This window comes from Benincasa hispida, chromosome 5 (assembly GCF_027475165.1).
Source record: "Benincasa hispida cultivar pf3 chromosome 5, pf3_genome.v1.1, whole genome shotgun sequence".
Taxonomy (NCBI): Eukaryota; Viridiplantae; Streptophyta; class Magnoliopsida; order Cucurbitales; family Cucurbitaceae; genus Benincasa; species Benincasa hispida.
Window position 1 is genome coordinate 54,316,418 of NC_143482.1, and position 26,437 is coordinate 54,342,854.

The window sequence follows — 26,437 nt, forward strand, 5'->3', positions numbered from 1 at the left end:
ATAATCAGATAATGATTGCTCCAGAAGATCAGAACAAGACCACATTCACTTGCCCATATGGGAATTTTGCTTTTCGCCGCATGTCGTTCGGCCTCTGCAATGTGCCGAGCACGTTCCAAAGGTGCATGATAGCATCTTTTCAGAATATCTTGAGGACTCTATTGAAATCTTCATGGACGACTACTCTATCTGTGGGCACACCTACGAAATCTGTCTGGCCAACCTGAAGAAGATATTGAAAAGATGCGAGGAGATGAAACTCGTTCTTAACTGGGAAAATGCCATTTTATGGTAAAGAAGGGCATTATGCTGGGGCACAAGGTATCTTGGGACGGATTGGAGGTGGATAAAGCAAAAATAAAAGCAATTGAAAAACTCCAACCTCCAACAAGTGTAAAGGTTGTAAGGAGTTTCTTGGGGCATGCCGGATTTTATAGACGCTTTGTCAAGGACTTTTTGTAAATAGCATGACCGCTGAGTGCGTTGATGGAGGCTGATAGAAAATTTGATTTTGATGACAACTGCCTCAACGCATTCAAGATTTTGAAGAATGCACTGACAACTGCGCCTGTGTTAATTGCACCTGATTGGACACTTCCTTGAATTAATGTGCAATACAAGCGGGTATGTGATGGGAGCAGCTCTGGCACAGAAGAGAAAAACAATCTTACATCCCATCGCATATGCAAGTAAGACGTTGAATCCTACTCAGACTAACTACACCACCACAAAAAAAGGAGCTACTTGCGGTAATTTTTGCATTGGAAAAAATTCGAGCATATCTGCTGGGAACAAAAGTGCTCATCCATACTGATCATTCGACAATAAAGTATTTAATGACAAAAAAAGACGCGAAGTCTAGGTTGATCAGATGGGTTCTTCTCCTCCAGGAATTTAACATAGAAATAATTGATCGCAAGGGGATGGAGAACCAAGTTGCGAATCACTTGTCCAGATTGGAAAATCCTGAGGTTAACCACAATGAGTCAAAGGTGAGTGTGGTGTTCCCAGATGAGCGGCTGTTCCATATTGAAGAATTACCATGGTATGCTGACATAGACAACTATCTAGTTTGTGAGAAATTTCCAGAGGATTATACTGACCACCAGAAGATGAGGCTCAAGTACGAATGCAAATCATATTTTTGGGACGAGCCAAATCTATATAAAAAGGGGGCAGACCAGATTCTGTGACTATGCGTACCAAATGCTGCTCAACAACGCATATTATCGCAATGTCATGAATCACCATATGGTGGGCACTTTGGAGGACAGTGCACCGCAGCTAAAGTATTATAGAGTGGATTCTTCTGGCCAACATTGTTTAAGGATGCAGTTGACTACGTGATGAAGTGTGATCAGTGCCAACGCACAGGTAACATTTCATGAAAACATGCAATGCCTATGAACACCATCTTGGAACTTGAGTTTTCGATGTATGGGGTACTGACTTCATGGGACCATTCCCTCCATCGAATGGAAAAAAATTATATTTTGTTAGCCGTTGACTATGTATCCAAATGGGTTAGAAGTTGTGGCATGTGCCGCAAGTGATACGACGGTAGTCTCTAAATTCCTGAAGAAAAATATTTTCACTCGTTTTGGCACCCCACGTGCCATAATAAGTGATGAAGGATCCCACTTTGTTAATCATACTATCAAAGAACTGCTGCACAAATATATCATTCTCCACAAAGTAGCCACCGCATACCATCTGCAAACGAATGGTCAGGCCGAGGTGTCCAACCGAGAGATCAAGCTGACACTTGAGAAGGTGGTAAGGCCTTCGCAAAGGGATTGGGCAACAAAGCTCGATGATGTGTTGTCGGCATACCAGACTACATTTAAGACGTCCATAGGTCTGTCCCCGTATGCATTGGTATTTGGTAAGGCGTGTCATTTGCCTCTGGAGCTGGAATATAAAGCACTGTGGGCGGTGAAGAAGCTAAACTTTGATTTGAAGAAAGCATGAGAAACAAGAAAACTTCAACTGGTCGAGCTGGAGGAATGGAGGATTGACGCATATGAGAACGCAAAGATCTACAAGGATCGCGCAAAGCGCTGGCACGACAAACACATATGTGGGAAGAACATCCAAGTCGGGCATAGGGTCTTACTATTCAACTCATGATTACGACTCTACCTTGGGAAATTAAAGTCACGTTGGTCCGGACCATTCATAGTTAGAGAGATATTTCCGCATGGCACAGTCGAATTATCTAATGATGACAGAACCAACATATTCAAAGTTAATAGGCAGCAAGTAAAAGTATATCATGGAGAAAACTGGCATCGCCAAGTCGACTTTGTGGAACTAAGAGACTCTAAATAAGAAAGAAGTAGGCGGTCCCTGCACTATCAGACGGTCGAAATTAATCAGGGACGTGAGTTTTGTAATCATGAAATCTTCAACTTTTCTCTACTCAGTATTTTCATTTCACTATATTTTCAGTTCTTAACGATTGTGGTAAAATATTTTGTTTTGTTTAATAATATTTGACCCTCTCGATGTTTTTCTTGCAAACGATCGAGGCGAACAATTCCAGAGGCGCCACACGAAGATGCAACTACTTCATTCCATGACCATAATCCAAAAGAAGAAGATCACCGCAAAGTAGGATGCGTCAACAAACAATGCAGGTGATAACGCAAATTTGGGGGTTGTATTCTTCCTTGACTTTATTCAAAATTTTGCACTATCACATTGCTTTTTCATTTTGAAAGTTTTATCACCCCATCCTTTTTGATTACCGTAATAATTTAACATTGATAATTTAGTAAGCCGTCGCATGCTTTCTCTTTGCCAATTATGATTTCAATGATGAAAAACATGCTTCTATTTTTTTCATATACACTAAAGCTTAATTTTAGGATAGTCACCTAATGAAATATTTCTAAAAGTTAGTGGTCTACTAGCTTTCTTTCAAACTCCCTTTACCAAACTTCCTAAGAACATCCCATGACTTCTTTCAATCTTTTGGCAATGGGGACATTGCCGCATTTTAAATTTGGGGGTGAGGTATTTATTTTTCGACCTTGCTACTTTTAGCTTTATGAAAAAAAAAATTGAGAATAACAACTCCACTGTCAACGCAATAAGGAAACCCATGTTGAGAAGAGTTAAGTTGTAAAGGGCACTTACCCGTAGTTGGATGTCCGCATGACACACGTGGGGGCAAGCCAAAATGAAAGTAAGTCACCAGGATCAACGCATAAATAAATGACCGCAACTCCGCTGCCAAGTAGGTATGAGTTTAGTCTGAGGAAGAGCGTCTTGCTCGTAGTTGGATGTCCGCATGACACACGTAGGGGCAAGCCAAAACGAAGGTGAGGTACTTGGATCAATGCAAGGTCAAAAGAAAAAAAAATAAAAAAGATAATAATAATGTCAAGAAATATGCAAGGATAAAAATCATTTGATACTCTGGTGGAAAAGTTTTCTTTTTGAAATAAATCATGCGATGACCCAGAATTTAGTAAAGTACTTTTGAAGGTTAAACATGTGGTCCCTAGGTTTTAGAAATATTTTAAGAAGAGACTTGAATAAGAATTAAGGAAATTTTGATGTATAGGATTTGAATGAAGTATCCTTGAGAAATATAGGAAAAGAGATTTGCGGTCGACTTTCTAAAGGAAATCTTTAGCTTATGCGTGAGGACAAGCATTGTTTAAATTTGTAGATATGATAATGGGCAGAAATGCACGTTATTACAATACTAAGTTCTTAAACAATGTTGGCTTAGGTTGATAAAATATGTTAGATTGCGTCCAAAAAGTATTAAGTTCATAACATTGCCGTTGCATGCGTTCATCGCATAGAAACAGATAATTTTTATATTTTTATTCATAATTTGCGTTGACGCAAGGCGAAAAGCGCGATCACAAGAAATCAACAGTCGAGCACAGCATTACCGCAAGGCTTTGCGGTGATTTGTGCTCGCAAACATCTGCACAATAAGGATTGCCACATAGAGCCGGCGCAACTTGGTGGGCGCATCTGGGTGAAAGGCATAATTAATCACGATGGAACAGAAAGCTGATGACGGTCGAATCCGAATTAAGTTGACAAGCCGCTAACAATAACAAGTACACTCAGCTTTTTGGTGACAAATATTCGGTGCATCAGTCAGAGAATTAAAGCCATCCCATCAGTGTAATCATAAGAGAGAAGCCACCTTTCACATTGAAGGCTCTATAAATACCGAAGGCAACCTTCGGAAAAAAAGTTCGAATACTTAGATAATTTTCTCCATAGTTAGAATAGCCTTGTCCATAGTTTTCCTTGAGACTATCTTTTGAACAATAGTAGAAAAGACAGTGTAAAAGCTTGGTAAGCAAGAGATTGCTACCAGTCTCTTTATTCTCTTCTTGCATTGTTATTTTGTATTTCAACTTTACATTTATACAATGGAAGTTCTTATTCTACATCTGTTCACTCTCTTAGCATGCATGAGTAGCTAAACTTATCGAATGTGTTTAGAAGAACTAAGCTAACGAGACCTAGGATCTTCATCACATGCGATTATCTTGTTTTCTATTGTGCCCAACACCCTTTAGAGCTACTTGAGAGAGATTTTAAAGAAAGAACCTGAGACTTGAGAGAGCTAGGTTAGAATCTAGACTCGAGAGAGCAAGATTAGATCTGCATAAAGAAGAGATAGAGACTTAGAGATAAGCTCTGTTTGTCAACCTGCATCGCATGCACCCTAGAGATAGGTATGATATTATGTGGTCACCTTATTTGTGTGTGTGTCATTTTGTCATCGCATAAATAAGAATAGAGGCTTATGTGTAGGTCCTATAGACTTATCACATACATCGTATGCATTCTAGCATTAGAAGCCGTAGCATTTGCATCGAGAGATGGTTTACTATTGTATGTGTGTTGCATGATCGCATAGCAGGAACGCATCCTAGGAAGTATTAGCCGAAACCCTTCTCAACCCGTTCACCGCATACTTATCGCATCTTCCATTTTATCAACTCTTTCCGGAACTCCGCCGTATTTGTTTATGTTTTATTACAACAAATAACAAACCAAAAAACTATTTGAGTTACCGGTTATCGCAATGTTTCTTGAAAATTACCACCGTAAACTATTTTCCCAAGTCCCTGAGTTCAACCTTGAACTTACCAAAAAACTCAGTGGAGTTTATACTTGGATTCTGCTGAGAAATCTTGATTGCTCAACACATTTCCATCACCGAATTTCATAAAATAAAATAACGCATCAACAGTCTCTTTAAAATAACGCATCAACAGTCTCTTTAGCAGTTTCACAAGCGACTACGTATTCATCTTCCATAGTGGTGTCCGTGATGCATCCTTGTTTGATGCTTTGCCAAACTACAACCCCTCCATTCAGAGTGAACACTAACCCTGATGTCGATTTCCGAGAATTTGTATCAGTCTCAAAGTGAGAGTTTGTATATCCTGTAAGGATCAAATCCTTATCTCCATACATGAGCATATAGTCCCTTGTTCTCTGAGATACTTGAGGATCATTTTGACCATCGTGTGGTGATCTAATCCTAGATTGGACTGATATCGACTGATAATCCCTACTACAAAGCAAATGTCAGGTCCAGTACATAACATTGCATACATTAATCTTCCAACAGCCAAAACATATGAAGTCTGTATCATTTCCTCAACCTCTTGAGGTATCTAGGACATTGATCTTTAGACAAAATAATTCCATGTCTGAAGGGTAATAAACCCCTCTTAGAATTCTGCATTCTGTACTTGATCAACATTTGGTCAATATACCATGTCTGAGACGAGGCCAACCTCTTTTTCTTACAATCCCGAATGATCTGGATCCCTAGAACATACTATGCCTCTCCCAAAACTTTCATTTGGAATTGGGCGGCTAGCCATTTCTTAATGTCAGTCAGAAAACCAACATCATTCCCAATGAGTAGGATATCATCCACATACAATACCAGGAAACTACTGAGCTATTGATGATTTTCTTGTAAACACAAGGCTAATCAACAATCTGATCAAAGCCAAACGATTTGATCACACTGTCAAATCTAATGTTCCACGATCTAGATGCTTGTTTCATCCCATAAATGGACCTATTAAGCTTGCAAACTCTTTGCTCTTAATTTGGAACTAGGAAACCCTCGGTTGAGCCATGTAAATGGTCTCTTCAAGATTACCATTAAGAATGGAAGTTTTGACGTCCATTTTCCATATCTCATAATCATAAAATGTGGCTATGGACAGAAGTATCCTAATAGACTTCAACATGACAACAGGTGAGAAAGTTTCCTCATAGTCCACTCCCTTGACCTGGGTATAACCCTTTGCCATGAGTCTAGCTCTAAAGGTCTGCATCTTTCCATCTACATCTTGTTTTCTCTTGTAGATCCATTACACCCTATAGGTTTTACCCCATCAGGCCGATCCACAAGTTCCCAGATAGAATTGAAGTACATAGACTCCATTTCTTGGTTCATGGCTTTAATCTACTCATCTTTGTCAACATCATCCATTGCTTGCTTATAAGACAATGGATCCTCGACCCCATCATTAGACATGATGTTTTGGGCTTCAGTCAAACCCATGTAGCATTCTGGTGGGTTCGCAACCCTCCCACTATGTCAAGGCAGTCTCGACTCTTGAGATAGTTGACAAGATGAATCGACATCAACAACTCTTGTTGATCTAGTCTGTTCAAAAACTCTTGTTGAACCCTTAGTAGTCTCACTAGAAATCTCATGTAAAAAAAGATTCCTTCGTGGCTTATAATCCCTGATTTGGTATGCTTCCAAGAATATAGCATTTGTCGATACAAACACCTTGTTCTTACTCGGATCATAGAAGTATCCACCCATTGTTTCCTTGGGGTAGCCTACAAAGAGGCAAACTTTCGAACGCGGTTCCAACATTTTAGGGTTAGCCACAAGCACGTGGGTTGGGCATCTCCAAATTCTAAAGTGGCATAAACTACCTTTATGGCCTCTCCACAGCTCAAAAGGTGTTTCAAAAACACTTTTTGAGGGAATGTATTTCAAAATATAACATGCAGTCTCAACTACAAATCCCCAAAATGAGTTTGAAAGATGAGCATAACTCATTATAGACTGACCAATGTCAAACGGGATTCTATTTCTCCTTTTTGACACAACGTTCTGATGAGGTGTACCTAGGGCTGAGAGTTGGGACGTAATTCCATGTTCTATCATATAGTTCTGGAATTCGAGGTCCATATACTATCCACCACGATCAGATCGTAGTGTTTTTATCTTCTTACCTAACAAGTTTTCAACTTTAGCCTTATACTCCCTGAACTTGTCAAGGGCTTCAGACTTATGTTGGATTATTTATAGATACCCGTATCTTGAATAATCATTTATGAAAGAGATGAAATATTCATACTCACCTCAAGCCCTAACATTCATCAGACCACATAGGTCTGAATGTATAATCTCCAAGGTTTCCTTGGCTCTATAATCTTTTCCAGTAAAAGGTCTTTTGGTCATCTAACCTTCAAAGCATGATTCACATTCCGGCAAGGAGTTTTCCTCTAAACTCTTTAGAAGTTCACATTTCACCAACTTCTCAATCCTATTGAGGTTGATGTGACCTAACCTTAGATGCTAAAGATGGGCGTTTCCTTAGGAGAAACCTTTGGCCTTTTTGCAGTTGTCAATGTACTGAACATTTCAGTATTAAGCAAGGCTTTTATGACTAACGACCTTAGTACATATAAGTTATTTTCCATTGAACCAAAACAATCTCCGTACCATTCTTGAAAATAAACACTTTACTCTTAGAAAAGAAGACGGTATAACTTGTTCAATGAGACAAGAAACCGAGATTAAGTTCCTCTTGATATAAGGAATTATAAACGCATTATCCAGCAATAGATAACGTTTCTTGTCCAAAACTAACTTTAGCCTGCCTAAAACAACAGTTGAAACAAACACATCGAAGAGTTCAACTCTTCATCTTGCAATGTTTGTCAGGAAGTGAATCCTTGGTAGGAAGAACTAACGTGGTTAGTAACACCTGAATCAAGTATCCAGACAGAATCATCATTCTCTACCAAACACATCTCCAAGACATAAATCACATTTACTGTCTTTAGACTTCTTCCTCTTTTTGAGAGTAGTGGGATCAGTGTTAGAACCTAAATAAGCTCCATGTTCCATTTTAGAGAACACTTCTCGTCGATGAACTTTATCAGAGTCAGCAACACTTGCTTTCTCTTTTAGTCTGTTGACATTCAAGAAAGACTAAAGGTTATCTCTAGAACTGACACTACTGGTCTCTTTGTCATCCATCCTTCTGTGCTTAAAAAGTAAGAACTAACGTTCAAACAATTCTTGCAACGAGTCCATGATCTGACGAGCAATGACCATGTTTCAACCCTTTCGACCAACATCAGGTATGCTAGCCCAAATGTGAAGTCGGGCCAATGAGTTATCCTTCATCCACACCTCATATGCATTACGAAAATTTCACGGTACATCAAGGGTCAGGACTTGAGGACACTCCTCAACCATGACAAACTCGAGGTCATTTACCACAAAATATGTTTTAATGGACTCTTTCCAATGTATGTACTCGGTCAAATTAAAAGAGGCAACTAATGAAAAATCATTCATGTTGCTGAAAAACAAACACATTGATCTACATTAGATTTTAGCAACTACTCTTTGAAAAACAACATCCAATACGGTTTAGAAAAACTGAAATGAACCTTGTGTGACATCTAGTTTCGCAATGACGCTTCAAAGGTTTAGAAAAAAAAGCCATCAAAGGGTAGTCAATTTATCCCTCCTTTGAATTGAGACACTCTCGACTAGTCATTAATACCAGAACAACTCTTGTTCCTATAACGACTAGACATCATTCATTTGGTCAAAAAATCATTAACTTGCTTAACAATTTCTGATAAGTGCGACTCTTCATTTTAGATCCTAAAGTTTTGCCCCAAGTAGCCAATCTGAAGGGAAAAAATCCGATTGGGGCAAAAACTAAAGCAACCCAATCCATTTCTGGAGTTCACCTTGATATTGATCAACAACACAAAAGCCATCTGAAGAGGGACGCTCCCAGGGCGCCATGAGGTAGTGTAAGAAGATCTCACGGTGCAAACCAATGAAGGAGACCGCAGGACATGTTGACACACATCCTTTACCCACTTACTATAAACACTTTCTCCGTCCACCTTGATATTGACTCATGCAAACACCATCCGAAGGGGGATGCTCCCAAGGCACCACGAGGCCAAGCATGAATCTCAAGGCGTGAACATTCAAGGAGAAACATAAGTGGAATCATTGACATATCATATATATCTCTTCCTCTTACTGAGTATTTTATAACCTAGGGTTTAGTTTACTTAGAAAAAACATGACTAAGAATTTTAACTGACTTTTTATGTTTACCCAAAAGTAACGCTTACTTTGGAAAATTGAACAACTTTTGATCATCATCCATTAAACTCTTTGACGAAGTCTTTGATCAACTGTCGGATGCTTATAGTAAATCTATCTAATTCACCTTTCCAGGTAGGTTCCCAAGTAGGGGTGTTGTGTTTTCGTCAGATTAAATACCCCAACCTAGATAGAACCCGCCTTAGACAAAATGTCCCTTATAGATAGATTTAATACAAATTTAATCTTTTATGCCAATCAATTTAATCCTATTAAATCTATTCAAAATATTAAACTTAGGTTTCTAATCTTATTAGAACCATGAACTTAGGTCTATCTCAATCTAATTTTAAAATCCTTTTAAAACATGAGTTCACCTAAGTTCACATGCAACTATTTCTTATCAATTTTAGTTCTAATTTTCATTATAACGCTTATAATAGGAAACAAATAAAACGAACACAATGTGAAGCTAGACATACAAGGCATCATAACTCTTATAAATTAGCCTAAGTGTCATGCTCCATGCATTGTTCATTCATTGCTACTTTTATATAACACTTTTTAGTTCCTGAGTTTTTAGAAATTGGTGCCTTTGACCCTTCTAGTTTCAATTTGGCCATTTTAAGCCCCCATTTTTGACAAATAGGTTTAAATCGTCCCTTTTAATATTTTCAACCTAATTAAGTATTTTTTATTGTTATTTTAAATACAAATTTCAATTAAAACTAAGAAAAGTATTTTCTCTCTCTCAATCTCAATCCCATCTCTCCTCCCCACTGTTTTTTTTTTTTTCTTTCTTCTCTCTTCAGTGTCATCCTTTCTCATAATTCTAATTTTTCAAAGCTTGAAAAAAAAGAGGGGAAATTGACCAACCTGCAATTGACATTCTCATCCAGTGGAAAAAAAAAGCTTGAAACTAATTTGAGACAAAGAAAGTTGGGAAACACAACTGGTACATCATTCACCGAAAAATGGTGGAGGGATGTTGAGTTTTATATTTATTGAAATGAAAACATTACAAGTATTTATAGGCAAATAAGAAACTACTCACTAATACATCAACCTTGAAATTCTTCTTTAATCAAACCCATTAAGGCATTAGGCCATTAACTCTTTTACAAAAGTCAGTACCCTAAATCAAAACCAACAACAATAATTCCAAAAGAAAAAAGAACCAACTGAATTACTTGTAAATTAAGTTTGTACTAACTTTTAACCTAGAAAAATATAGTTAAGTGCAAGTACAAGAAACAAGAGACTTTCGTTGCTACTCATACAATCAAACCATTGAGAGTGTGGATGAAATCGTTGATATAAGATTCCTCCAGATCTTTGTCAAGCAATAACTCTCTTAACTTTGCAATGTTTGCTCTGATCTCTTTCCCACTTTCATTCTCTTCATCCATCACTGTCTTCACTGCCTTACACACACTTTCTTTGCTAAAAAACCCATCTTCCTCCCCTTTCTCAATTTCCACACCAATTTTCAAGAATTTGCTCATCAATCTTGCTCCAAAAAAATGATCAATAATACGAGGCAACAACACCAACTGACACTTCTTAACCAATGCTTCGGATATAGAACCTGATCCACAATGTGTAACAAAGACTCCAATTGATGGGTGATCCAAAATTTGTTGTTGTTGAATCCATCCTCCATATACAACCCCTCTCCCCTGAACTCTCTGTTCGAATCCTTCCGGTAAGGCAACCTCGACCGTGTCGATGCCATCAGGCGGTTTGAGTGCAGCCAAAAATGGTAAATTTGAAAGCTCAAGACCCAACAGCAATTCTTGGAATTGGTTTTTGGTCAAAGTACACTCACTTCCAAATGCACAATATATGACCGAGCCAGACTTGAACTCTGATAGCCATTTTACCCATCTCTCTTCTAAAGTTGTGATTACTGGGTGTAAATCCACAATTCCTGACAGGAGAACAGGCTTTTTTACTATAGTTTGCATATAGTCTATAAAAGGCCCTTCAATTTCCCTACATGATTTCAATGCCATAGCATTGCATTGGGATAACGAAGTGGCACTGCGCTCAAAGAAAGGGATATCACCGCCAAATCTCCAATGGCTAAGGGATGCCAAATATTGAGCCTCATGAGCTTGAAGCTTGATTGAGGAACTTGGGAAACCAGGAGGTGGCTGCATAAAATGATCTCGAGTTAAATTACTATGTCCAGGAAATTCCCATAATTTGCCCTCAATATAACTCATTGTGACTGCAGAAATAGGAGTATAATAAATTGACTTAATGCCCAATTGACGTGCCAGTTTTGGCACCCAATACGCGAGATCGAAGAAGATGGCATCAGGTTTTATGTCTTGAAGTCGAGACGCGATTTGGGGTTCGGTGCAGTCCATGGAAGTCATTAGGAGAGGGATCTGTGAAGGGTGAGAAACATCAGCAGTAGTTTCAGCTCCAAGAGGGAGGCCATCAACATGAGGAAGAGTGATGGGGACAAAGGTAATGAGATTTCGAAAATGATTGAAAGGCTGCAATTTGGGTTGAGTTTTTGTTGGAACGAAGAAGGTGATTCTGTGGCCTTTCTTGGCTAACTTGTTGGCAATTTGGAGAAATGGAATCAAGTGGCCAAAAGCAAACCAAGGGTACATTGCTACGTGCAGGCTTGAAGGGGCTTCTTCCATAGTTTTTTTTTTTCTCTCCCTGGAAATGATGAAATCAGACCAATTCAGATGAATGTTGAAGCTTGATGAAGCAAATTGAACAGGAAATATGGGATTGATCTGTGTTCTGCTACCTTCCTAAGAACATAAAAGCTTTGACATAATATAAATAACCATTTATGAAATCAAAATTTAAAGTTATTGTTTAGTCAAGTAACTAAATAAGGATCTAAACATTGTTCAGTAAATTTAAATATTACAAACAATTATAATATATACGTAATCCATGAATAAATTAGTGTAGATCTAAAGTAGCTAATAATATGCAAACAAATATATGTTAAAGTTTGTATTCGAAGATATATATATAAACTCACGAGAAATGAGGATTGGGAATATATGTCCTCTTGCGAGCTTCCAAAATTTGTCTCCTTTCTTTCGAACCAAGAAAGGAAAGAAGCAATAGAGAGAAAGTTAAAACAAAAAGATGAATGAGAAAAGGATAGGAGGAAAAAGAGATGATGTATATGTGGTGCAAAAAGACGTGTGTGGATAGAGAAACAAAGATAAGGGAGAGAGTGGGAATATACAAAAATGTTGATTTGTCGGTGAACAAACAAGGAGCAAAAGTGCTTTTTTTTTTTTTTTTTTTTTCTAGTGGAAATTGAGAAACAGAGTGATAAAAGATATTAATTAAAGTAGGTAGGCCGTCAAAATGTTCAATTCCAATTAAATTCTTGAGGCTACGGCCATTGTTGTCTACAACATATGTATCACTTTGACTCTAATATACTAATTCCTAAATAACGATCATTCCGACGATAAATCCTAGTAATAGAGGTTTTGTATTATTTGATTGCTCTACATGTTTCTTGCTTATTGGAGAAGTGTTATGTCCAACATATGACCGGTGTAAATTCATGTAAATACTGAACTACTTCTATTACTACTAAAACGTAGCAACAGTCGTAAGTCCGAGTCGATCCACAGAGAAGCGCGATTGATTTCGTTGAGTTAATTTTCTATCTAGAACGAAAAATGTGGGGTTTTGTCTGAATAGGAGATAAATGTGTGAAATTAAAATAAAAGGGGTAAATGTAATCTAGGATATGAGTCTATCTAACTTCTAGGGCAAGATAGAGTTCCTATGTAATTTCTTTCATTGGACACCAATTAATTATACTGAATTTGTCGATCCCTCAACCTATTAGAAAATCTAATAGCCCAATTAGCCAAGTTTTGATAAAAATCTAAATCGGCACTAATTCAATTTAAAACTTTTCCTTCTAAGCGACATACAAGTTAAAACTGAAAAGCATTAAGAAATGGTTCGATTGTTGAGATATACTACAAGTCGGAAAGTCATCTCTTGTAGCATGATTTTATTTGGAAAGATTAGGGCATACATGAGTTTGGCCAAAAAAAGTCTAGACCCTAAACATACGATCTTAATACTTGCAACTAAATCAATCAATGATGCATAGGCTAGAATGATTTTGCAAACAAGGTTTTCAACAAATTAATTTGTCAAAAGAATTTATCAAAACTCCATTAAGATTAAAACAAATCCAACCAAAGAATTCACAAGATTGTAGTTAAATTAATTAAGAAACGTCCAAGAAATTAAACACAGGGCTCTTGCTCAAAGAAACTAGATAGAGATTACCTCTCAATTCATAGACAAATCTGAGATACACATCCGTTCCATTGTTTACAACCCAAAATAAAAAGCGAAACTAACCAAACGATACCAAAAATTGAAGGGAATGGACGAAGGAACGAGTTTTACTTTGGCCTCCATCAATTTGGCCACCCAAATTTGGCATATTTTGACCTAAAGATGAAGGGGAGTATTTATAGGAAAGACCGCAACCACGCTAAAAACATCGTTACAGCGCTCACTTGTGCACGTGCTAACCGTGTCCGTCCATCAAAATTTGCAGTGTCGTGACACTGTAAAGTAGCATTGCAATGCTGCACGTTCTTCCTTAGAGCGTCAGGGTAGAGCATTAGGCTAGCGTTGCAATGCTGTGACAGTGCAGTGACAGTTTCGTAATTTTCACTATTTTGAAGCTTGACAACTCAAATCACCTCCAAATTGCTTCAAATCAGCCCCGTTTGTCTCTGATTTCTTGGTTCTACCTCCTCGATTGATGATACCTAAAAAACAAGAAAATAACCACATAAAATCCATTAACGAGCTTTAATTAAGCTAAGAATAATAGCTCTTTTTGAGAGCTAACAAGTAGGATATCATCTACATACAACACTAGAAAAACTACTGAACTATTGATGATCTTCTTGTAGACGCAAGGCTCATCAACGTTCTGATCAAAGACATAAGATTTGGTCGCAGTATCAAACCTTATATTCCAAGATCGAGATGCATGTTTCAGTCCATAAATGGACCAATTAAGCTTGCAAACCTTTTGCTCTTGACCTTGGATTATGAATCCCTCGGGCTGCACCATATAAATGGTCTCCTTAAGATTGCTATTCAGAAAAGAAGTTTTGCCCTCCATTTTCCATATCTCATAGTCATAATAGGAGGCAATGGATAGGAGGATCTGGATAAAATTCAGTATAGCAACAGGTGAGAAAGTCTCCTCATAGTCGACTCCCTCTACCTGGGTATAACCCTTTACCATCAGTCTAGCCTTGAAGGTTTGTACCTTCCCATCAGCACCCCGTTTCCTTTTGTAGATCCATTTAAAACATGTGGTTTAACCCTATCAAGATGATCTATAAGATCCCAAACTGAATTGAAGTACATAGACTCCATTTTGATATCCATGGCTTTGATCCATTCATATCTGTCAACATCCTCCATTGCATTCTTGTAAGACAATGGATCCTCATCCTCACCATCAGCTACCATAGCTAGGATTTCTGTTAAACCCATATAGCAAATAGGTGGGTTCGCAACCTTCCCACTACGTCGAGGTTCCCTCAACACTTAAGGTGGATTTGACCAACTAGATGAACCTAATTCAACAATTCTTGTTGAGGTACTAGGCTCTTCAACAACTCTTGTTCAAAATTCAGTAGTTTCTTTGGAAAGTTCATTCAACACGATATTCTTTCTAGGACTGTGCTCCCTTATATGGTCCTCCTCAAGAAAAGTAGCATTTGTCAATACAAATACTTTGTTTTCTTTAGGATCGTAGAAATAACCACCTCTCGTTCCTTTGGGGTAGCCTACAAATAGGCACAACCTTGAACGTGGTTCAAGTTTCTTAGAATTAGGCTCAAGCATATGTGTTGGGCAACTTCTAATTCTAAAATAACGTAAACTAGCTTTACAACCATTCCATAACTCCAAACGTGTTCTAGATACACTCTTGGAGGGAACACAACTCAATATATAAGTTGCAGTCTCTACTGCATAACCTTAAAATGAGTTAGGTAAGGAAGCGCAACTCATCATAGACCAAACCATGTCCAACAGGGTTCGATTTGTCCTCTTTGATACACCATTCTGTTGAGTTGTACAACGTACTGAGAGTTAGAAAACTATTCCATGTTCTATCAAATAATTCTAGAAAGTTGAATAAAAAAAACACTCCACTTTAATCAAATCGAAGTGTTTTAATCGTTCTATTAATGTGTATTCAACTTTAGCCTTGAATTCTATGAACTTTTCAAAAGACACAGACTTCTGTTGCATTAAATAAACGTACTCATACCTTGAATAATCATCAGTGAAAGTGATGGAATATTCATAACCTCCCCTGGCTTTTACTTTCATCGGACCATAAAGGTCTAAATACACTAGCTCTAGAGGCTCTTTGGCACTATGACTCTTTCCTCTAAAAGGCCTTTTAGTCATTTTGCCTTCAAGGCATGACACAGGTAAAGAGTTTTCTTCTAACTCACTTAGAAGTCCATTCTTCACCAATCTCTCAATCCTATTGAGATTAATATGCCCTAATCTTAGGTGCCAAAGTTGGGCATTTTCTTTAGAAGAAATTGTAAAACATTTACTTTGAGTTACGACAGTTTTAAACATCTCTATGTTATAGAGGGCATTTATTGCTGACGGCCTTAGCACATAAAAATTATTTTCCAGTTATGAGAGGAACTAAGCTAACATGATCTAGAAAGTTCATTGCTTGCGATTGTCTTGTTTTATGCTGTCCAAAACATCCCTTTAGAGTTGTCTAGAGAGAGCTAGGTTAGAATCTGACTTGAAATAGCAAGATTAGGCTTGCATAAACAAGAAATAGGGACTTAGAGATAAACTCTATTTGTTAACTTGCATCGCATGCACCCTAGGAATAGGGATGATATTATGTGGTAGCATATTTGTGTGAATGTCATGTTGTCATCGCATAAATAATAACAGAGGTTTATGTGTAAACCTTGTAGACTTATCACATATTTATCGCATGCGTTCTAGCCTTAGAAGCCGTGGCATTCACGCCAAGAGGTGGTTTACTATTGTATGCATGTTACATGATCGCAAGGCATGAATGCAACCTAGGGAGTGTTAGCCAAAACCCTTCTCAACCTGTTCACCGTATATTCATCGTATTTCCCGTTGCCAACTCTGCCGCATTTATTATTATTTTCATTAATGCAACAACAAACCAACCACCTTATTTATTTACCGGTTACCGCAAAATTTTCATAAGAAAATTATCAACACGAACTATTTTCACAAGTCCCTATGATCGACCCTGGACTTACCAGGAAACTCAGAGGAATTTAAACTTGGATTCCACTGGGGAAACTTGAGTACACAACGTAATTCCATCAACGCATATCATCCATTTCCCACATTTGATAAAAATAACGCATCACGTAGCACTTCATCGCATCGCTTAGCACACATCGTACCTAAATTATTGTATAGCGCCATCGTTTAGAAATTTTAACGTATCGTTTAGTTCCTATGACAAAGCTAAACGATCGCGTAGCACTATCGTATAGCAGATTCACGCATCTTAGCTCCCGCAGGTACACGATCGCTTAGCATTCAACATCACAACGACCAGCGCCCATTGCTAATTGATTGTCTAGATTTTCTTCTCATCGCATAACGTCTGTAGCTAAACGATCGCTTAGCAACTGGACCTCAGCAACAAATTTGAGCAGAAGCTGGAAAAAATTGGAACAACAGCTCGGCGTCCTTCTCTTATTTCTTCAGTTACATATTAATTTCAACTCTAATGACTTCAAATAAATTATAGACTCTTGCTAACACACAAATGATTATCAAACAAGAGCCAATTACAAATTTAATTGAGCAATTAAAGAGAATTAAGATGCCAAAACTCAGAAAACCATAGCAGTGCATCAGTTTCATATATCTCACGAAAAACACCGACCACACCAAAATTAGACCGAATTGAATGCTTAAAAGATGCTCTGATACCAATTGATAGAGTTAAAAAAACATGCAGCGGAAGTATCAAGGATACATAAGCATTCAAATTCACTAATTTTGGCAGAAACTAAAGCATGCTTTTCTAGAAAGAGGGTATTAAGATCATACCTTTGAAGAACTCTCCAAGAATCCGATCGTATAGTAGCAGTCTTCACGAAATCACTGTGAACCACCTCAAAGCCTTCCCTACTTGGAACTTTAGGCAGAGTTGTGGGACTCAAGAGTAGATTGAAAAGGTGAAGAACAATGAAGAACTCACAACAGCCGGACAAGAAGAATAGTTTCTTCTCATAGAAATTTTTCTCTAAAATATTCTCCATTCATTCTTCTCAAATGACTCCGATCTTCTTTATATATTTTAGATTACATGCAAAGAAGTGAAGTGCATGGCTTGAAGCTCATGCTTGGAGAATTAATGAAGAGAAGATAATGGCTTTTGTGTGAGCATGAAGATGGAGATAATGGAAAATCTGTATTCTCCATTTTGTGCAACATGCAAAAACAAATTTTCAAAATGATTTCAAAACTATTTTGATTAATAAAATTTTGAAAAATGATTTTCTATAATTAATTTCATAAATTAATTTAAAATAATAATTAATTTAATATCAAATATTAAATTAATTTTTGCACAATAATCATCTTCATATATGTAAATCATATTTAAATATATATTCTCTTGTTCCATTTAATTTGAATCTTTCAAATTAATTTCTCAAGCTACTCTAAAGCTTAGCCATTTACGAGCTAGTAGGAGGACCTTACAGACCTACAGATCATGGGCTCCGACAATTCGATTAATCGGCTAAACTAATTAGTCTGATTTAAACCCCGTTCGTTAACTAATGGGACACTCCACTATAGCCCATAGTTGAACTCCCGTCACTGTAGATATATTATGTCCATTTAATAACTATAATCAGTAAGTCGATCCTTCACAAGTTGTTCATAATCACAGCTAGGTAAGAAATACCGTTTTACCCCTGTGAATACATCTTGTTCCTTAAGTTCCTACTGATCCTCTAATGAACAATTCTGATTCATAATCTCTATGAATCAAATCATTTCTCTATCATGAGAAGGTGGGGCCCCGACTGTTCAAGACCTAGAGTCAGTACTTAAGAGAACAATTTATCTGCTAACCCTAAAGAAGGTAGGAGTGAATTCCATCTCGCAAGGCTATGTTCCCAGCTATTCATCCGGTTTTATCCCCAAAATGGTAAGCTTATTGAGCAGTGTTATTGGACTACTCTCACTATTTGCAGATCAAAGGATAATCTTGAACAAACAAGAGTTCATAGCTAGCTTAGGATTAAGATCGAGTTAACCTAGGTAACATATTAAATGAAATATTCATTTTTAACAGTAAACGGTCGTTATAAAAAAAAGTGACAATTTTCATGGTCCAGTCTATATGAAAGCTCATTGCATAGGATGCCCCCACTCTCATGTCTCAACATGAACGATTTATGGATCACACCATTTGTAGCACCTTACAACTTCTTGTAACAACTACAGAGTGGGCCGCATTGATAATGGGCAGAAATGCATGTTATTATAATGCAAAGATATAAAACAATGTTGGATTGCGACAGTTAAAATATGTAAAATCGTGTCCAAAAGCATTAAGTTGAGAATATTGCGATCGAATTCGTCCATCTCATTAAAATAGCTAATTTACGTATTTTGTGCAAGAAAATGCGTTGGCACAAGGCAAAATTGCAGTCCAAGGAATTCAGCGTCCGAGTGCATTAAAAGATTGCGACCGCAAGGCTATGTAATCATATGCGTTCGTGAAGATCTGCCCAAGAAGGTGGCCGAATAGAGAAGGTGCTTCAAGGTGGAAGCTTAATAAATCACGATGGGACAGAAATCTGATGACATTCGAATTTGAATTAAGTTGACAAGCCATTAACGAAACACTATAGTAAGTACACTCAACTTTTCGGTGACAATTAATTGGCACATCAGACAGAGAATTAATAACATCCCATCAGTGCAATCATTTGAGAGAAAAGCTCTTCTCCCTGAAGCTTTATAAATATTGATGTCCACTTTCATTAAATGGGTTCCGCTATTCAGAATTTAGAGTCTTCCTCACCATATACTTAGATAGTCGTAGTTTGTAATTTTATATACTTAGAAGGCGGAGGCGAGTGAAGAGAGAAGATGTCGAAAGATCGTCCTGATTAACTCGAAAGAGTGTCGGGAAGCATTGAGAGCATAGAAAGGACCGACACTTGCGGAAGCAAGAACTTCTGTTGGGTAGAATAGAGAAAACTCAGTGTAAAAGCCCTGGGACGTAAGACATTGCTACCAGGCTTTCTATCCTTATTTTCCATTGTCATTCTGTATTTTGATCTTGTTTATAAAATGGAATTTGCATCTCTACATTTGTTCACTCTCTTTACATTACGCATGAGTAACTAAACTGTCGATGGGTTGAGAAGCACTTAGCTAGCATAACCTGAGATCTTCACTTTATGCGATCATCTTGTATTATGTATGCGTCATTCATCCTTTAGAGATGCTCGGGAGGGTGGTCTAAGGATAGAATCTAGGCTTGGAAAAGTCATATTAGAATCTATGCTCAGGAGAGTCAGATTAGAACCGCATAATCAACAGATAGAAACTTAGGAATAAGTTCTGTTTTCTATTAACGCATCGCATGCACCCTAGAGAGAGGATATGATGGTATGCGGTCACCTTGTATCTGTGTGCATCATTCATCATCGCATAGACAAGGAATAAAGACTTAGGAATAAGTCCTATAGACATCATCGCATATATCACATGCGTCCTAAAATTAATAGCAATAGCATTTGCATTGGAAGATAAATTGTTGTTGCATGTGTGTAGCATGATCGCATAGCTTGAACACAATCTCAGGAAGTACTAGTTACATACCTTCTCAACTCATTCCCCCACATTCTCATTGTAACTTTCGTTGTTATTGACTCTTTTCTCAATTCTGCCGCATAGAATCTATACATTAAACAAACATACCAACCAACACATTGTTTTATTTGTCACCGCAAATAAATCTGAGATCATCATCTCATACTATCTCCATAGTCCCTATGTTCGACCCTGGGCTTACCAGACAAACTAGTAGAATTTATACTTGGATTTTGCTAGGAAAACTTACATGTACAACGCATACACCACCATCACATTATACACCATTATTTCATCATATTCACAACACATCAAGTTTTTGGCGCCATTGTCTGGGACTACGGCAATAATGATTGTGCTAACGATAACTTTTTGATTTTCTTTGCAGACGCTCCATCTCTGTGCACTGCCTCTCCTTAGGTAAGGGAAGAAATGGGCGTCATATGAGCGAAGGACAAAATTCTAAGCCCAATTACGACCCAGAGATTGAGAGAACTTTTCGAAGAAGAAGAAGAAACAACCGCCAACGACAATAAGAGAAAATCCCAATATGGTGGAGAAACCAGAAGATAGAGCACCAAACACAAATAATATCATGGCGAACCCCATCCTCTTGGCGAACGACCGCAATAGGCCCATCCGAGATTGTGCGTCACCCAACCTTTATGATTTCTCGCCAGGAATCATGAGGCCAGCCTTAGATGGATCAAGGTTCGAGGTGAAACCGGTGATGCAATAGATGATTCAAACTGTCAGACAGTTTGGCGGTAGGCGTGGCGAGGATCCGCACGCCCACCTCCAGAGTTTTATTGAAATCTGCAATATGTTTTTGTTCCCAAACATTTATGCTGAGGAGGTTCGATTAACATTGTTCCGATTTTCGTTGTGTGACCAGGCATGGAAAAGGACTTACTTTCTCAAACCAGGGGAGATTACATCATAGGAACAGGTAGTTGAAAAATTCATGAAGAAGTACTTCCCCCTGACAAAAAATGCCAGAAAGAGGAAGTTGATTACCAATTTTGAACAGGATATTGATGAATCGTTCAGTGACGCCTGGGTGAGGTTTAAAAGGCTGGTAAGAGATTGCCCGCATAATGGCTTACTAGATTGTCTACAAATGGAAATTTTCTACCACGGTTTGAATCCTGCATCGCAGACGGCTACCAATGCGGCAGCAGCTAGAGTTCTACTCGATAAAACATACGATGAGGCTAAGAATATACTTGATCGCATTTCAAAGAACCATGAAGACTGAAGAGAAAGCGATCAAAGACTGAGAATTAAAGACAGTGACACAAGTAATGAGGCCATCGTATCTTTGCAAAACCAAATGACTGCATTGCTGAATTTAATACAAGAATCGCAATCAGTAGCCCAGGAATGCATAGGGGGCAGGTCAACGCAATCAACCAAACGAGCGCAAGTTGTGCCACTTGTGGTGAAGGCCATCCAATGGAAGAGTGTCCGAGGAATCCACAGTCTGACTATTTCGTGAAGAATAATTCGTTTTCCAATACTTACTACTTTGGGTGGAGAAACACCCTAACTTCGTATGGAAAAATCAACAAAATTTCAACCAATGACGCAAAAGGAAGGGCCACCATGATTTTTCCTGCGAACAAACAATCAAATGCAAAATCAAGCTAGTAGTTTGCAGGCGTCGCAATCTTCATCCTTGGAGAACTTACTGAAGCAATATATTGAAAAGAATGAAACAGTGCTTCAAAATCAAGTGGCGTTTATCCGCAATCTTGAAATTCAGATAGGACAGATTGTGGGCGAACTAAAAAGTAGACCATAAGGGATACTGCCAAGTTCAACAGAGCTCCCGCGCAACCTAGGGAGTGTAAGACCCTAACACTAAATCTAAAGTGGGAGGTTAAATAGAGAAGAAAAATCCTAAGTAAGGATATTAGAGCAAAGAGTGGAAAACATTAATACTAAATTATCCAAAAAGGTGACCAAAAGATCAAACGCATATGGGAGGCTTAAATATGTTGAACGCAAGAGTGCATGGAGGATGGAAGGAAGAAGACTTGAAAATTGGCCAAGGGCTTGCATATAACAAATGCAAGGGCATGCGAACACAAGCAGGGTGCATTGGAGGCATGCATCGAGTGAGCATGCTAAGCGCGCAAGCCATGCGTCGAGGCTAAGCGCACAGGTCATGCGTTGAGGCCAAGCGCACAGGCCATGCGTCGAGGCCAAGCGCGCAGCCCATGCGTCGAGCATGTATGCCGAGCGCCCTGCCTATGCGTCGAGCGGGCAAGTCGGACGCCCATCCTATGCGTCAAGCATTACCGAGTCTGCCGAGCAGCCATGCGTCGATGCCTTATGCCAAGTGCACGCCCATGCGGCGAGACATGCCCACGCGACCAAGCGCGCCTATGCGACCAAGAGTGCCTATGCGGTCAAACGCGCCTATGCGGCCAAATGCACAAGCGCCTAGACAGCACACCTATGCATCAATGATTAGCGTCGTGTCCATGCTTAGTAGACCGAGCAAGCATACCTAGAAATCCATGCGTCGAGGGTGAGTGGCCACCCTATGCATTGGTGATGGCTGACTCATGTGATGGCTAAGTGGGACTTTGATGAAGGAAGGTTGAATTGCTATGCGTCAAGGACAAAAGGTAAGGCTAATTGATGGAAAAACACCAAGGGAAGATGTCAAGAATTATACGATCATAAGTCTCAAACAATTTAAATAGAGGAAAATGTTTAAATATTTAAATGATTTAGGTGGCAAAAAGAGGTTCAAATAAAGTTCTAGCAAGAGGTGGACAAAGAAGATTTCATGCAATGGAAGTCTTATCACCCTAAGCAGGAGGTGGGTGAAGGAGATTTCATGCAAAAAAGGGAATTTTGGCTGGCAAGCAGAGATGATAATAACTCAAGGCTAGGCTGGGTAGGCTAAGTGTTGGCAGCTCCAAAGTGAGACGAATGGGAGATGAGTTGTCAAAAGGGGGTGAGTTTGGAATGGCTATAAATAAAGGGGTTAGGCGAGAGGGATTTATTCATACCATCACCCAAAAATCTTGTGTTGAAAGCATATTTAGAGTGTTACGTTTGAGTTATTAGGCTGCCAAGTTAATTAAGATCAAAAGAAACAAAGGTTGCATTGGTAAGGCATTGAGTCAGCCTAGACGCACAGGCAGCCCACACCCTATGCACACGCCTTGCAGTGCTACATCCGTCCGTGCGCCTCGCTCGACGCATCCCGCGTGCTAGCCCAGCACAGCTGCCCCCCGTGCGACGCATCACGCCCAGCGCAACAGGCCACTGTGCAACGCGCGCCCAACGTATCAGCCCCCTGTGCGGCATAGGATGCCCACCTTGCCTACTGCCAAATGCCCAACTGCCTACCACAGTCCAAATAACCTCTAAAGAGGCTAATTTTAGAATTTTGGCTAAATTGGAGTAGGGTAAGCTGGTATTTTCTTTATATAATGGTATTTTGGCTATTTTGACATTATTTATTAATATAACAAGTATTAATTGAGGAATTTCCATTGATATGGAGGAATTCTCAGGAAGGTATTATCAAGGTGATTTTAGTTGAAAAACTTGCTTACGGTGAGTGTTTACTTAGTTTTATGTGTTGATATGTGGATAAATGCATATGTAAGTGCAAAATGCACGCTTATGATGTTATGTTGGTTGCCATGATATTGTTTGTGAAATTTCTATGGAAACTGAGATTATACCCTGACTACATAAGTTAGCATGCTTAAAAAGGGTACTTGACGGGAAAATATAGTCGGCCTCGGTCGGCGGGAAGTAATAGTCGGTCAATGGGAAATATAGTCAAGTTACCTAAGCATGACTAGCGGGAAAAGAATTGTCGATGTGCAAATTGGCGGGAAAAGTGGGTTATAGGATGTGTACATAATATGAACATGCCACGTATAGCATGGAACTAGAGGATGATGATTTATGTACACATGATTATGCATAAATTATACTGGAATTGTGATTATGTGATTGACTTCCCAAAAATATGATTTGCAAAGTGATTATTATTTTAAAAGCACCACTCACTGGGCTTAGTAGCTCACACTCTTCCAAATATTTTCTTATAAACACCCCCCCCCCCCCAGGTGGGAAAGCAGAGCGTTCAGGGAGGAGTCTACAAACCACCAAAACACTAGGACTTGGTAAATTCTTAGGGCACGGCTCGAATCATGTGATAAAAGAATATAGGAACTTGAACTATAACCTCAAAGTTAGATAGATTATTGTAAACATGTTAAAGTCTTTAATAGATTGGGGGGGAGGGGGGGAAATGTTAAATTAAAATGTTGTCTTGGAATACTACTGGTGGATCCTCATGCTCCCTTCCAAGTCTTGGGGGCTAAGGCTAGAGAGGGGTGCGACATGGAGTACGGGAAAGGAGCAATGTCAAGCTATGACGTTGTGAAACGAAAAGACAATGGCGGAGGAGAAGAAGGAGCCCAATCCGACTGCTTCAATTGCGATGGAACCACAGACCTTGTTGACTCAAGAAGAAACAGAAAAATAGAAGACGATGGAATCGGAGATTGCGTCAACTTCGATGCCGAAAGAATAGGGAACCGTGATAATACAGCTGCCACCATTCCTCCAGAGACTTAAAACGAAGAAAAATGATGAAATGCAGTATCAACGCTTCATGGACATGTTGAAACAGTTGCATATCAACATCCCTTTCACTAGAGTGATTGAACAGATGCAAAAGTATGCGAAGTTTCTAAAGGACATGGTGACGAAGAAAAGGAGCACTGGCAAGTTTGCAACGGTGGCATTGACGCAAAGTTCAAAATCCATAATTCCACCGAAAATGTGCGACCCCGAAAGTTTCACAATACCTTGCTCGATCGGAGGGTTATATATTGGTCAAGTGCTTTGCGATCTCAGGGCCAGCATCAACTTAATGCCCCTTTCAATTTTTAAGCAGCTGAATATGGGGCAGCTGGCACCCACGACGGTGACTCTCCAGTTAGCTGACAGGTCCCTTGTGCATTCAGAAGGAAAGGTGAAGGATGTTTCGGTCACGATTGACAGGTCCCACTGTGATCATTTCCTTCTCTGTGGTTGTATAGTTCTCTTGCGCTGACTTAATACTGCGCCCACAGCATATCCGCTATCGTCGCACATCAACGCAAATTGTTGCATCCAATCCGGCGCCACCAGAATGGGTACGGTGATGAGCGCATCTTTTAATGTGTTGAATGCTTTGGTGCATGCCTCATCAAAATTATATTCTCAGTCAACTTCAAGGAGCGGACTTAAGGGCCTTGCGATCTGGAAGAAGTTGCGAATAAATATTCTATAAAACCCAGCGTGTCCCAGAAAGCTCCTAAGTGTTTTCACGTTCACTGGTGGGGGTAACTTGGAAATTATGTCAATTTTTCCTGATCAACTTCCAATCCTTCTTTGGAGATTTTGTGACTCAAAACTATTCCTTCTTCCACCATAAAGTGACATTTTTCCCAGTTCAAAACAGGATTTGTTGCCACGCATCTCTTGTGGGAATTAATTCATTCTTGTCATTAGTGACAACTGTCATCTCCCCTTTCTTTGAAACGCATTGCACTGGGCTCACCCAGCTACTATCAGATATCGGGTAGATAACTCCTACGTTCAGCCACTTCAGTATTTCCTTCTTTACGACCTCTTTAATAACCGGGTTCAAGCGGCGTTGCCTTTCTACCGATCCTATCTTTCCTACTTCCAGACGAATCTTGTGCATACAATACGAGAGACTGATTCCTCGAATGTCCGCCAAGGTCCATCTTAAGGCCTTTGTGTTATTTCTTAGGATCTATATGAGCGCATCTTCTTTCTCCTTACTCAGCGATGCAGAAATGATAACCGGAAACGTGTTGTTACTTCCTATGTAAGCATACATAAGGTGCACGGGCAACGGCCTTAACTCTATCATAGGTGGTTCTTCAAAAGATGGCTTAATGCATTGTGATGTCCGTTCAGATATCTTGAGCGGTTCAAAATTTGATTCAGTATGAATTGCGGTGCAGTCATCCTCCAATATTGCGCCGATTTCAAGATCTTCTTCCTCTAGCTCCTTCAGGGGTTTGTGCCAATGTTCTTCCCACAGTTCCTCAATATATTGGC

General features: G+C 39.0%; 1 protein-coding gene, 1 non-coding gene and 1 pseudogene across 5 annotated transcripts; 1 reads left to right on the top strand and 2 right to left on the bottom strand.

The window, feature by feature from the left end:
- Positions 1-10,333: 10,333 nt before the first annotated feature.
- On the bottom strand, positions 10,334-12,544 carry LOC150036250 (cyanidin 3-O-galactoside 2''-O-xylosyltransferase FGGT1 pseudogene; annotated as a pseudogene). Of its 3 annotated transcripts, none has more exons than XR_016529562.1 (2): positions 12,411-12,544; positions 10,334-12,171 (listed from the first exon to the last, which is right to left on the bottom strand). The product of XR_016529562.1 is annotated as a cyanidin 3-O-galactoside 2''-O-xylosyltransferase FGGT1 pseudogene, transcript variant X1 (transcript). The 3 variants fall into 3 exon arrangements; XR_016529563.1 differs by having other exon boundaries at positions 10,334-12,073; positions 12,411-12,541; XR_016529564.1 differs by having other exon boundaries at positions 10,334-12,186; positions 12,411-12,521.
- An 8,773-nt stretch (positions 12,545-21,317) lies between these two features.
- On the bottom strand, positions 21,318-21,424 carry LOC120078835 (small nucleolar RNA R71). Its single transcript, XR_005482116.2, has one exon. It is a non-coding gene; the product is annotated as a small nucleolar RNA R71 (small nucleolar RNA).
- A 3,532-nt stretch (positions 21,425-24,956) lies between these two features.
- LOC150036251 (uncharacterized) lies at positions 24,957-25,418 on the top strand. Its single transcript, XM_090313609.1, has one exon. It carries the CDS (start codon positions 24,957-24,959, stop codon positions 25,416-25,418), a length of 462 nt encoding a protein of 153 aa, XP_090169735.1.
- Positions 25,419-26,437: the final 1,019 nt, after the last annotated feature.